The sequence below is a fragment of the Aedes aegypti genome, chromosome 1, assembly GCF_002204515.2.
Source record: "Aedes aegypti strain LVP_AGWG chromosome 1, AaegL5.0 Primary Assembly, whole genome shotgun sequence".
Classification (NCBI taxonomy): domain Eukaryota; kingdom Metazoa; phylum Arthropoda; class Insecta; order Diptera; family Culicidae; genus Aedes; species Aedes aegypti.
The window spans coordinates 248,274,447-248,289,087 of record NC_035107.1 but is presented as its reverse complement, the minus strand read 5'-3'; the positions used below and the strand labels follow the sequence as shown (position 1 = coordinate 248,289,087).

Genomic DNA, 14,641 nt, shown 5'->3' with positions numbered 1-14,641 from the left:
ATGGTTTTCTGGCAAATGTCATACAACCGATTTTTCTTATTTTTTTGTTAGTATCATTACATTCATTTCTTATATCTAGGTGTTTTGTGTTAGACAACACTATCATCCTAGTTTGGTAAAACTAAATAAAGCATCTATAACCATTTTGTTAACGACAAATTACATTTCATTCGTCGTAGCAGTTCAAAATTTTGCTTATATTGCCGTGAATCGCAAGGCAGTCCCATCAGCGTTTTCGTCAAAAATTGTTCAAAAATGAGTTCAGCTTACAACATATCCTCCAATGCTCTTTCAGCTGCACTAATAAAATAAGATGATTTGTTCGAATAAAAATGAAAAAAAAACAGCTAGTCAAATTGTCCCATAATGAAAAGCAACCGCATATCAGTCCCACTATAGATTTGAACATGTTTGAACAATTCTCTGGATTTTTTATTTGCGTATGGAAAACGAGTTTAGAAACTTCACAGCCAATTTTCACAATGCCTATTTTTTACAGATGCGACTGACTTGCGATTCACGGCAGCGAAGGAAAGAAAAAAAAAAAACTTTCGATAAACTTAACCTAAATATATAACGCATTAATCGTGGCAATAGAAGATTGCAACGATTTTTGTCTAAAATTATTAATGTTTCAACATTGGATATTCTTTGTACTTATCAGTATAATTTACACAATTTTATTTTGATCCCTCTGCAGAGCTTTTTTCCTGGCATTACAACAGCTAGTCCATATTGGTACAACATACAGTTAACTCTCCCTTACTCGATATTCCGTATCTCGATATCGAGTTAGAGAACCATAGTAAAAGCTGGTTTTCATGGCTAACTCGATGGTACCTTAGATCGCAGTTGCACTGGTTTTGTGTTCTGTAACTCGATACCTCCCTAACTCGATAGTCCTTTCAATATCGAGTAAGGGAGAGATGACTGTACAACATGGCTGGCCTGGAAATTTATTTGAAGGTCTAAATAAAGCTTGTTCTTATGACAAAGTTTCGATTTTCTGTTAATGAATGGATGTATACAGACATCTATATAAATAAAAATGGAATTGTGTTTGTTTGTCACCAAATGGCTCAAGAAAGGGGTATCGGATTTTGAAAATTTTCTCATAGTTAAATTCCTGAAGTGCTCCGCCTTATTTGGGTTATTTATCTAAGCATAATCACCGGAAAAGTTTGAAAAACGAGAGTGATCGGATCCGCCATTTTGTATGGGACGATTCATGGCGTTTTTCAACAGCCTACTTGACGAAAGACGAAGTTTGCCGGGAGCACTAGTTTTATATATGTGTTACATTTTGATTTGAATACCCTCAATGTGATTTTTAAATTTGTTTGCCTAGTGTTGGAGGAGTACGTAGCGATTTTCGTGGGAAAATTGCTTGAAAAACTCGTAGTAGTTGTTGCTGACACCATTCTTAAAAAAAAAACTTTCGCTGAAATTTATAGGACAATTATTCTAGAAGAGTTCTCAGAGGCGAACCAGCCACGATCTGAGCTGAAAGTCTCTTTAATAAAGATAATAATAATAATTATTATAGAAGAGTTTCTGACAAAATTTCCGATGGTCTCGGATTGAAACTGAGTGTATATCTTTAATTCAATACAATGCCATACTTATCCCAGCCTGATTGATATCTAATTGGCATATTTTGCCATCAACGTAAGATACATCATCTGCTGCTTCGGAATACCACAACCGTTGCTGTTTGGAGTTTGTCAAATTCATTGCGATCTCTCACAAAAGCAAACAACGCAAGCTGCAAACTAGAAAAAAAAAATCCTTCCGCCGAAAGACAGATGTCAAGCTTGGATTGACACGGCGTTGCCCCGGTTGCAAAACGATCCAAAATAGATAGCACATTTTTCTGCTTAGGATGAAAGCAACACACATACGTACGAAAGAAACGATCTTATGTGACAGATTTCAAAAACTTGAACCTTATTTGCTCGACTCCATATCGATAGCAGCTCTGCAGAAACTGACTCAACCAGGAAACTCCTGGGAGCAGAAGCTTCTTCATTCATATGGCCGGCGGCTTTGACGAATAAACAACCCGAAATGCAAAAAGAGCAAATCCAATTAATAGCTCGGCCTGTCACAAGTGCTCTAAACGTTTCTCGTGTTGGCCCTGACGATTTGCTCCCATTTCCATCGGTGGTCCCCACCCATACTTTTCGCGTTCCAAATCAAGTGTGAATCGTAGTAGTAGGTAGGAGAATCAGGTGTTAAATGCGTCATCGCAATATCTACAAGATAAAACGTATGTTAACCAAATTCGATCATTTAATACGATATCTTTTTCAACTTAAACGACTCTCATAATAAAAAACATTTCTCGATTTCCACATAAAACAAAGCCAAAGCCGCTACTTGTCATTTAAAATTATCGTAGAATTTGGTCGTGTGTTATCAATGTTTCCTTTTACTTATTGTTTGTGAAAGATATACAAAATCACACAGATTCCGAGAGTTTTACATAAATCCGCTTTATTTCTAATATATTTTATGAGACGAATTTTAATAAAATCCTTATATAATTATTCATTAGATTTAGGAAGAAACCTTAATGGGATTCTGGTGGAATCCTGATCCTAATATTGTAATTTGTAATGTAATATAAGATTTTTACGATTTGAATTTTTCCATATAAATATGGGCCACCTTTGGCCGTCTTCCCCTACCAACCTAACTGCCTACCAAGTGCTCTACATCAGCAGCAGCGGAGGACATTGACGCTGTTTACAACTAGAGATGGTCGGGTTTCGGGTTTTCAAACCCGAAACCCGACCCGAACCCGAACCCGACGGGTTCGGGTCGGGTTCGGGTTTGAAAATTTAAATTTTTTCGGGTTCGGGTTCGGGTCGGGTTTGAAGGCTACAAAATTATCGGGTACGGGTCGGGTTCGGGCTTGAAAAAAGTCGGGTTTAGTTGGGTTTGGGTCGGGTTTGGTGAGAATGGTGAACAGAGTAACAACCTAAAAGCTTCCCTATGCATCAGAAACGATGAATTTAAAATCTTTTCAAACTCGGGTTCTACTCGGGTTTTTCTTAGAAAACTTTTTCGGGTTTCGGGTCGGGTTCGGGTTTGAACAGCGAAAATTTTTCGGGTTCGGGTCGGGTTCGGGTTTGCTTTTCAATTACAGTCTCGGGTTCGGGTCGGGTCCGGGTTTAAAGAAATAAAATAAGTCGGGTACGGGTCGGGTTCGGGTTTGAAAAATGTGAAACCCGACCATCTCTATTTACAACAACGCCCATATTCGATTGCGCCAAGGCGATGACTGAAAGGAGACTAGACGTGAAATTCGGAGCGACGGGGATGGCATTATTGAGGGCGAGTGAGAGTCACGTTCTGTGTTGCCGCTACCCGGAGCAGCCGGATCACGTGAGCTAATGGGGAGACAGTACTGACACTTCGTGTCTTCAATTAGCCAGTGCAACTATGCTGCTCGGACTTTGACCGATGATTTGTATGGGGCGTAACAGTGTACCCGGCTAGTTGCGGGATGATTAGCGAAAAGTTTGGAGGAATTGCGTAAAAACGTGAACGAGTGATGAAAGAACACAGTGAACTTATTCTATGTAGAAGTTTACAAAACTTCTTCTTCTTCTTCTTCTTGGCATTACGTCCTCACTGGGACAGGGCCTGCTTCTCTTAGCTTAGTGTTCAATGAGCACTTCCGCAGTTATTAAGTGAGAGATTTCTTTGTCAAAGTTGCCATTTTCGCATTCGTATATCGTGTGGCAGGTACGATTATACTCTATGCTCAGGGAAGTAAAAGAAATTTCATTTACGAAAAGATCCTGGACCGACCGGGAATCGAACCCAGACACCTTCAGCACGGCTTTGCTTTGTAGCCGTGGACTCTAGCCACTCGGCAAAGGAAGGCCCCACAAGTTTACAAAAATATCTCATACAAAAGAACAGACACTAGCTAGTAGTCGATCAACAGCTAATTTTCCAAGTAAAATAAGTTTAAAAGCGCTTCAAAAACAAATAATCATTCAGAGAAGCTTAATGTTGATATGTTAATACCTTTCTTTCTAAGACCACCAATTTTTTAGAAAGTCGGCTTTCAAAGTTCAAAGTTCATCCAAGAAGTGAAGAATGTAGGGTAGGTGTACCAGTTTTCATCACTTTATGATAAAATAATATTTATCTATTAACCCGTATAGGCCTGAGTGAAAGAAAAAATACTAAAACTCTCACCGCTCAGCGAATACTTACCGGATTTCAATGATTTTTTGTCAGTATACTCGTACACATATCTAGCTTCTAAAAGTGGTCAAAGAATCTCGGGAATGTTCATGTGGCCGGAGTTATTGCGGTGGATCACTGGGTCTGGTCGGGTGGCAAGGGTTTCGTGCTTCTGTGCCCCTGGAGGTGGGCAAATTTCAAGTCACAGATAATATCCAGAATTGGCTATAATGTAGCCACAATATCAAGGAGTTTTAAGAAAAACGCATCAGCGTAAATCTTCTGATAATCGATTAAATTGAATAATTATGTCAACTGTATTTGATTGATCCTATAAATGACCATTTTCGGGTCCCCGGGATGCCTCAAATTTATGAAAAAGTGCACAATTTTAATGAGCTATTATGTTCGATCTATAATTTTAGAGTTTTGAAATGGTTAAATACAGGTCGAATCCCATCCCCGACATAGTCACCTATGACGTAAAAAGTTATAGTGACGACTTCCTTCGGAAGGGAAGTAAAGCCGTTGGTCCCGAGATGAACTAGCCCAGGGCTAAAAATCTCGTTAATAAAGTCAAATCAATCAATCAATGGTTAAATACCTAACAAATATTGAGCCGGTTCTTCAGGACATTAAGCCCGATTGGTCGCATATGGTACACTCTAAAAGGTGCAAAATTATTCATTTATAATGTTGAATATCAGATCTTAATAATTTATGCAAAATAAAATGACTGCCATTGGAAAAAATTAAAGATAACTTGGCATGTCCCAAAAAATCGCATTTTTCTACCCGACTTGACCCAGTGACCCACCACAATAACTCCGGCAACAGGAGTATTCCCAAATTCTTTCGGCCATTTCTTGAAACTAGATATGTGGGCCAGTATACTGACAAAAAATTATTTGAATCCGTTTAGTATTCGCTGAGTGGTAAATGTTTTAGTATTTTTGCTTTCACTCAGGCCTATACGGGTTAATTAGGCTACATAAAGCCCCAATGATTTAACTTACATCTAATGGTGACTTCTGAAGTGGAGTCTAATACACGACACTGAAGACGGCGTTACAGTTGAGGTCGAAATACGCGTATTTATCAAAGGATACAAACTCTATTGGAATTAAATGGTATAGTACTAATTTCGATTTTTCCATCTACTTATAGGTATTCCACTAAACAGCTCGAAGATTTGTTATAATCTCAGAGTTTAGTATATATAGCCACTGCCAGAATCCTGTCTGTTAGTTTTACTTTTGTAGCCAATACTAATGTACAACGAATGATTTCTTCCCCGCACAGGTTGTACTCGTATTCATCCTTAGCATCGCATCCCTCATCATCTACTTTATAGACGCGTCGAGCGAAGAAGTCGAACGATGTCAAAAGTGGAGCGACAACGTCACCCAGCAAATTGATCTAGCATTCAACATATTTTTTATGGTTTACTTTTTTATACGAGTAAGTAGTGTCTGTTGGCCATTAGGTTGCATAATCGACTAATTTTTTTTTCCTTTTTACAGTTTATAGCAGCGTCCGATAAGCTTTGGTTTATGTTAGAGATGTACAGTTTTGTAGATTATTTTACGATACCCCCGTCCTTTGTGTCAATATATTTAGATCGGACATGGATCGGTAAGTGGCGCTTGATAGTTTCTTCCCCCCCCTGACCCAGTTACACTAATCGAAAATCGCTTTCGTTTTAGGTCTACGTTTCCTACGAGCGCTACGTCTTATGACTGTCCCGGATATATTACAATATTTGAATATACTTAAAACATCTAGTTCAATACGTTTGGCACAATTAGTATCAATTTTTATATCAGTGTGGTTAACAGCTGCTGGAATTATTCATTTGGTGAGTATCGCCCCTCGGTGTAGTGCATTTCTGGCAAAGCGAAATCGAAACTCGAAAATCAAACCAAAGCGAAAACCCCTGTCCAAATTAGAAGCGTAGTAAAGCTAGGTGTCCCCCTCAATTGCATTCGAATTCAAAAGATGGTTTAAATCAGAACAGAATCGTCAGAGTCAGTAAAATTCCAACGCTGAAATGCCAATCACTAAGACGGCATAGTGCGCCGCTCATTATGCCGTAAAATTATGCCAAGCGCCTTGAAAGCTGTCTTTAAGCATATACCAGCCAGTGTTTGGTTGGTAGAATATGATGTAATACCACGTGCGCCCTCCGGTGCTCACCGTGTATGTAAGTAAGAAGCTCTGATTGAACAATTATGCTAAATTTTAGCATAAATCCCTTTTCTCCGGAGGATGCGCTGCCAAACATTCTCTGGGTCCCTCAGTTGGCCCAGAGTAGCGCATCACTCCGTTGAACTCGAGAAAATGCCAGCAGGGTGTAGAAACCACTCAGTACGATTGTGCTGAATTTTAGCATAATTTCATGGGTTCAATCCATTTTCGACAACACAAGTCACTAAATTAAAAGTAACGTGTTGGTGGTGAGTATCGTTCCCTATAACTACTACTTTTTCGAATACTGGTAGCTGACTTTTTTGATACGAAAGCGTACTTGTTTTGGCATCAGAAATAATCACAAACGGCAGCAGCTTATTAGAAGGCAAATTAGCTAAGGAACAGTATTTTGATTAGTTTCCCTTTCAAAAATTGAAACTCCCAACATTTTGAGTTTGTCGTGCTATGAGTTGTGTCTTTATTTCTTTACACCGAAACCAAACGATTGGTCGTTATCGAGGTATTGTTTTGATTTGCTTTTGACGCTGGTTAGAATTTTCATACGCAGGTTGAGCAGTATTGTTCTGGAAACGATTGCAATTTATCCTACTCTAGTCACATCCAACTGAAATCATCGAAAAATCTACGCTATTCGATAATATTTATTAGTTTGACCATTGCACCTCAATTTATTTCACAAAGAGCATCTTTCCAAGAACTTTTTTTTTACACACAGTTTCTTAAGCTTTATTTCTATTCTTATTACCTGCTGCATGATATTGATAAGCTTTAAATTTATCTTACTCTTTTATTTCCACATTTTTCAACAAATATGTATTTCGTTTAAGCTTATATTTCTCATTGCTCTTAAAATGAAGGGGTTTTGAGGGGCTAGATCTTCGATATTTAAATGCTTTATAACATCAGTGACCGAAGAATGTTTGATTTAAAACGAAATCCGTTGTACAATGGTTCCTAGAAGAATATTGACATTTTAATTTATTTGATTTCGTTTGATGTGTTATGACTCAAGACTAACTACTCGAAGATTCGTTGGTAACCTCCGAAGGGAGGCCAATGAATCTTCCACTCTTTATAACATCTAAAGCTCAGTAGTTTTCTTATATGATCTCTTTCTTTCTACCTCCAGAAGGATATGAATTTCACAGACGAAAATGTTAACGCCCGAAGTTCAGAACCTATATTTTTTTCAGCTACCACTAGCTGTTAATACGTAATTGAATAGTTCTCGTCCCCTAACGTTGAATCCGGTGCATACCAGCTAAAATATGGTCCTATCCTTTGCGCATGCAGTAATGCTCTTTTTGTTGTTTAGTCACTTTATGTACGTTTGACAAGGTGATTTAGTTTTCATTGCTGCACTTTCAGACTCACAGTGAAACGTTTTTACGGACGTGTGAAACTTCCGTTCCTATTGTTAAGCCAATAAAATCCATGTCATCTGCGCAGCAAACAACTTAATTGGCTCCGTTAAAATCGCACGTCGGCTGTCAAACCCGGGACTTCATGCCATAGGCCTGTGAAACTACATTGAAATTTAAACGACCCCTTTAAAGAACAATGTTCAGTGGGACTCGTAATTGTTACACCATAATTTTGTAATGAAACAAGTTTAATAAATAAATAAAATAGAAAAAAAAAAATCAAGCGATCTGAAGTATTCTAGATTATCACGCTGTTCTGTACACCGTCCATCACCTGGGCTTCCTGGGAAAGCTGTCCATGTCCAGGATCTTCCATAGTTGAGCATATATGCGGTGAATACTATCGTATGCCGATTTAAAATCGATTATCAAATGATGCAAAAGGACTCAATATTGAAGCATCATTGTAGTAATTTCTGTTACACTGTAAAGATCTGGTTCGTCCACAAAGTCGGCTTTACTACCATACACTGTGCACTTGATCCGTCCACCTAGCTCGCTGCGCTCCACGCCTTCTTGTACCAACCGGATCCGACGCGAACACCATCTTTGCAGGGTTGCTGTCCGGCATTCTTGCAACATGCCCTGCCCATCGTATCCTTCCAGCTATGGCCACCTTCTGGATTTCGCCGTAGAGTCGCCGTAGGGAAAGCTATTCTCGTCCATGATTTTCCATAGCTCTACGCGGTCGATACTATTGTATACCACATTCCAATCGATGAAACGGTGATGCGTTGGGTCCTGGTATGCACGATATTTTTGAAGGATTTTCCAAACAGTAAAGATCTGGTCCGTTGTTGATCGGCCGTCAAGAAAGCAGGATCGATAACTTCCTACGAACTCGTTTACTACAGGCGACTGACGACGGAAAATGTTCTGGGATAACACTTTGTAGGCCGCATTTAGGATGACGATTGCTCGGAAGTCCTTACAATCCAACTTGTCGCCTTTCTTGTAGATGGGGCATATTAGCTCTAAATGATCTGGGATAACACTTTGTAGGCCGCATTTAGGATGACGATTGCTCGGAAGTCCTTACAATCCAACTTGTCGCCTTTCTTGTAGATGGGGCATATTAGCTCTTCTTCCACTCCTCCGGTAGCTGTTCCGTTTCCTAGATTGTGCCTATCAGCCGGTGCGGACAAATTACCAGCCTTTCCTGGTCCATCATTACGAATTTAGCTCCGATACCAGCCTTTCCATCAGATTTATTGCTATTGAGCTGGTAAATGGCACACTGAACTAACTCAAAGTGGGGGATGGTTGGTTTCCATCTTCAGGATCGTTCGTCAAGATGCTCCCATCCTTATCCCTGCACATCTCGGTTGGCGGCACAAAGCCATTGCGAGATGCATTGAGCTTCTGCTAGAACTTCCGTGTTTCTTGAGACCGGCACAGCTGTTTCATCTCCTCGCACTCCGTCTTCTTCATGCGGCGTTCTGCCGGGTCCCTTACTGCAGCTTGATTCAACGTAGGGTCGGTCAACCAACAGATTCGGTCGCTTATTGGTTTCCTTCATGATAGTACAGTACAATTTTCACAGAAATCTCATCAGATTTTCCATTCAAATCGCGAACTTCCCGGACTTCCTAAATTCTATTCGGGCGATACACGTAAATTATATCGGCATCATAGTAGAATTTCTTATGGAAGTGCACAAGGTTCTTACCACGACATGATTTTTATCTTACGACATGATTAATTATAAGATTATCACTTATTTCAATCCAAATTTGAAACTTAAGTATAATAAATTTGAATAGAAACAAAAAATCCGATTATACTGCCGTTCTACGCATATTTGTCCCACAGTCCATAAGGTTTACATAGAACAATGGACAAATAGGCGTAGAAGGGCAGTACAGATTTGATCAAATTTTTAAATAGTCAAAACCAAATTACGTTGAAACATGTATAAATTTAAAAAATGAGTATAGGGACTTGATTTATGAAAATCTGAGATTTATTTCTATAGAAAATACCCGAAAAGTCATAATTTCATTATGTTGTCCTATGTGGAGAGAACAACAAGTGATGTTATCGAATCTTACCATTATATCAAGTGTTCTCTATCAAAGATAATTCAAATCTATTTAAATAAAAAATTGAATGGTGGTGACACACAAAAATGATCGCCAAACATTCATTTTAAATCGGATACTTCTCAAATTTTCAGAGTTACATAACTATACAGGGGATAGGCAAAATGATTGAGATAGGCAAAATTTTGCCCAAATTCAAATGCTTATAACTTTATGAAAAATGAATGAAATTGGATGCATCTGGAAGCAGTCGACGGCAAATTTGGTCCAGTTTTAGGAACTTCCTTGGCCATGCATATTGGCCACTGGACACCGGAGATGTTCCGGATTTTCTGAGGTCATGTCCAAATGTCATTTTTTCTGTCGCTTGTATTTTTGTGTGGTGTAAAGTTAGATAGATGTTTGCAATTTTCCTAGAAACTAGAACTAATAGGAAGTTGAATGCCACCGGACGCATTAAGATTGGTTGGAAATATTCAGAAATATGACCATTTCCGTAAAACTGGTTCCGGAAAGCATGGTCAGTCATGTTTGTATTTCCAATCATGTAAATATTATCCGGAGCTATATCCAAGTGGACATCAACCTTAAAAATGATGTTTCCTGCAGCGTATTCAGAACCATTAGATGCACAGACCACTCTATAGAAGGTTCCAGGTGCCCTGGGGAAGTGATCAATTAGGAACATATCCGGAACCATATCAATATGGGCATCAAACTTCATGATTTTCAAAGATTATGCTTTCCGAAGCATTTCCAACACCACCGGCTGCCATGACCACTTTATAGTAAATTCCAGGTGCCCCGGGGATGTGGCCAATTCAAAACATGTCCGAAAACACATCAATATGGGTAAAAACATCAAGATTTTTGAAGGTGATGCTAATAGAAGTATTTACAGCGCAACTTATTTATATGACCACTGTATAGTAGGTTCCATGGGCCCTGGGGGATGAGGTCATGTTTCGAGTTGGCCACATCTCTAGGAGCCCCTGGAATATACTATAGAGTGATTATTATATATTGTGGTTCTGAAAATGCTCGCCATTTTCCAAGTCACATGGATCTTACTGTTTATGGTAGAATGTGATTCTAAACAGATGAACGGACATGTTCCGAATTGGCCACATCCCCCGGGGCACCTGGAACCTACTATAAAGTGGTTATGGCAGCTGGTGCTGCTGGAAATGCTTCGGAAAGCATAACCTTTGAAAATAATGAAGTTTGATGCCCATATTGATATGGTTCCGGATATGTTCCTAATTGACCACTTCCCCAGGGCACCTGGAACGTTCTATAGAGTGGTCTGTGCATCTAATGGTTCTGAATACGCTGCAGGAAACATCATTTTTAAGGTTGGTGTCCACTTGGATATAGCTCCGGATAATATTTACATGATTGGAAATACAAACATGACTGACCATGCTTTCCGGAACCAGTTTTACGGAAATGGTCATATTTCTGAAGATTTCCAACCAATCTTAATGCGTCCGGTGGCATTCAACTTCCTATTAGTTCTAGTTTCTAGGAAAATTGCAAACATCTATCTAACTTTACACCACACAAAAATACAAGCGACAGAAAAAATGACATTTGGACATGACCTCAGAAAATCTAGTGGCCAATATGTGGCCAATATGCATGGCCAAGGAAGTTCCTAAAACTGGACCAAATTTGCCGTCGACTGCTTCCAGATGCATCCAATTTCATCCATTTTTAATAAAGTTATAAGCATTTGAATTTGGGCAAAATTTTGCCTATCTCAATCATTTTGCCTATCCCCTGTATATTAGCTATGTTTTGAAATAATTTATTTATTGATTTTCCTCCCTCTTAATACCGCTCAAGAGATCTTGGGCGAGGCTTTGCCCATCTTTATACACAATTTCTCCCAGTTTTTCTTCAAAGCTTCATCGGTTTTGAATGTTTTTCCGCTCTTCTTAATTATCGCCCAAAACTTTTCGATCACACGAAGTTCTGGTGTATTTGGCAGGTTCGCCTCCTACGGGACCACATTTCGCCCTTCGCTTCATACCGATCCATTACAAGCTTGGCGTACTAGCATGAAGCGAGATCCGGCCAAAACAGCGTGTGACCGACGACGATGATAGCGGAGGAAGGGCAGCAATCGCTTCTGCGGGCATTCCTCTCGATAAATCTGCCCGTTTATGGTGCCGGCTGTAACGAACGGTTTGCTGTACCGTCCGCACTCGCAGATCGCCTGCCTGCCACATCAGGTACTTCGCGAATTTATCTATCTTTCTCTTCCGGAACATTTCCGGAACCTCCATGCGGGACGTACCGACAATAAACTCGAGGGATTAGTCAGTCCGGTTTGGCGTCTTCCTGACCTTAAAAAACGTAGCCCAGACCGCTTCATGGTCTACTGGACGACCCAGTTCCACGAATTGACCTTTTTGGCCATGTCTCGGGTGGAAAGGTTCGGGTACAGATAACAGATGTTTATGCCAGAACAAATATCTTCTGAAAACTTGTGTAAATATTCAAACTAAAACACGTTGAAAACACTAGCGCCGTCACACAACGTATTGCGGCAATCAGTGGTGAATATAAGTATCTTGAAATGTTTCATATTCACCACTGATATCACCATGAGAACTTAGCGATAATAGCGCCACCACGATGTTCCTACTTGTGTTGCTATTTAAAAAGACCATCAATTGGGTCCTAAAATGTATGATAAAATCTTGTTTTTATTCAACAACACGAAAGAGCATGTTACTTCAACTACTTTAGCAATTTTTCCCGCTCAAATCACGGCTATATCATGTTTAAACATTAATTTTAAAATTGGGTCCATATATGAACCTTGACACTTGAGATCATGTTTGACGTTCGCTTAGTCGACAAAAACACCACAGAGGTTTTAGTTTTAACACTGGGGTTGTTCCTATCTGACATTTCGGAAGGGACACGGAAAACAAAATTCACCCAAAATTTGAGTTTAAGCCAAGTGATGTGACAAAATCTAAAAAAAAAAAACATAAAAAAATGTTTTTCGGACTTAAACCAACGGAAAACATTGGAAAATTGAGTAAACATGTGTTTTTGGCCTAAACTTAAGCGTTTGTCACTAAAATCGGGACAGGGCTTTAGGACCCTATTGCCTTACATAGTTTTCCAATCGGTCTTACACATCTGTTATTTGTGGTTCGGGTTATTCTTAAAGTACTGCCTTGTCTTCCGCGCCTTCTCTGGGTATTCCGTTTTCGGCCGCTTCCAACGTGCTTGATGGTCTTAGTTTCCTGGAACATCTTCACAACGCGGGACACGGTGGAATTCCAAGCCTTTTGCCGATCCATCTGTGTGACTGACCAGGATTATCGATCACCGCGCCCAAGATTTTCTGGCGTAGCTTTTCTTGTTTCTAAATTCGAATGCATCTTGAAAACTTCTTGATAGATTGCGATAAAATTAAACATAAACATTAAACTCTAAAATAGTGTTACACAAAATTTCATTGATTTTTACCCACGCAAAAAAAGTTACACCCAAAACAAATTGTCGCATTTTTTTCGAGTCCAATCTTTATTTTCTTTGTAAAAGTCATGTCCATACTTTCTGGGATACACTTTATATTCATTAGCTTAAAAATAGTTTTCTGTGGAAATTGAGATAAGTTCATGTATAATTTTTCAACATTTCGAAACAAATATACTATGGAGCGATTCTCAAACCTTCAACTCCACTTTAAATAATTTACGAGCCGACTAGAATACATATCAAACATACATCGATAGCAGTGGCAAGGGAACTGGGTAGGACAGGTAGGATATGTCTTACGCACAAAAACACCTGGGTATGACAGTCAAACTATTCATACCCATGATTCAAAAAAAAAAAAAAATTAATAAAGATCAACAGAAATCCTCAAAAATTAAACTATTTTTTATATGTCCAATAGACTGATGCAAATTTTGAAGTTTTTGCTCCCCTATGCTTAAACGATATCAATTATGATAAAAATCATTCTCCCAAAATTTGAAGTGATTCGGAAGAAATTTGTTTGTGCACACGCCATTTGAAGTTTTTATGGAAATTACTATGGGAATGGCGAACCTTTGTGTTCAGTAGCCTGGGACACGGTTATATGAAAAATTTAGATTCTCGCTCCAGTCCACTTTTTGGATTGCATTTAGGTCCCATGACAAATTATCCTTACGTCCAATCAAAATGTGGTCTTCGGCAAAGTTGTAGCTGGGAAGATTTCACATGAGAAGAGTATGTTCACTTTTCCATTGATTATTATGACGAGCAGTTAGAGGACTGAACACTAGTGTGGGACAAAATTTAGATTCTCGCTCCAGTCCACTTTTTGGATTGCATTTAGGTCCCATAACAACTGTGCAAAATTTCAGCTCGATCGGAGAAACTATATTTTAGCGCCAGCCGTTCAAAGTTTGTATGGGATTTACTATAGGAAAACTTACTTTTACAAAGAAAAATCGCCAGAGGTCGCCCATTGACCTCTATAAAAATTCTGAATACAGATCTCGATAGGTATTTTTACGATGAACAACATTGCCGAAGACTGCAAAGCAATCCGATGCTTGTGAAAAAAGTTATTAAGCATAGACTATTCGGAAATTTTGCCCGATTTTGTTGTTATTGTTATTCCTTTACGTGTTAATCAACGTCGCCTTGCCATTAGGTTTTCATTGAATAACATTTTCACAAATTTCAGATTGTTTTGCGGTCTTCAACAATATTCTACATCGTAAAAATACCTATCGAGGTCTG

General features: G+C 39.1%; 1 protein-coding gene across 50 annotated transcripts in view; it reads left to right on the top strand.

Moving 5' to 3' along the window:
- Positions 1–14,641, top strand: part of LOC5578934 (calcium-activated potassium channel slowpoke) — a 226,985-nt gene that overhangs the window by 53,696 nt on the left and 158,648 nt on the right. For all 50 annotated transcript variants that reach the window (XM_021837453.1, XM_021837454.1, XM_021837496.1 and 47 more), the window contains exons 3-5: positions 5,506–5,664; positions 5,727–5,838; positions 5,910–6,061. In XM_021837453.1, coding sequence (XP_021693145.1) covers positions 5,506–5,664; positions 5,727–5,838; positions 5,910–6,061 — 423 coding nt within the window. The remainder of the gene's footprint in view (positions 1–5,505; positions 5,665–5,726; positions 5,839–5,909; positions 6,062–14,641) is intronic.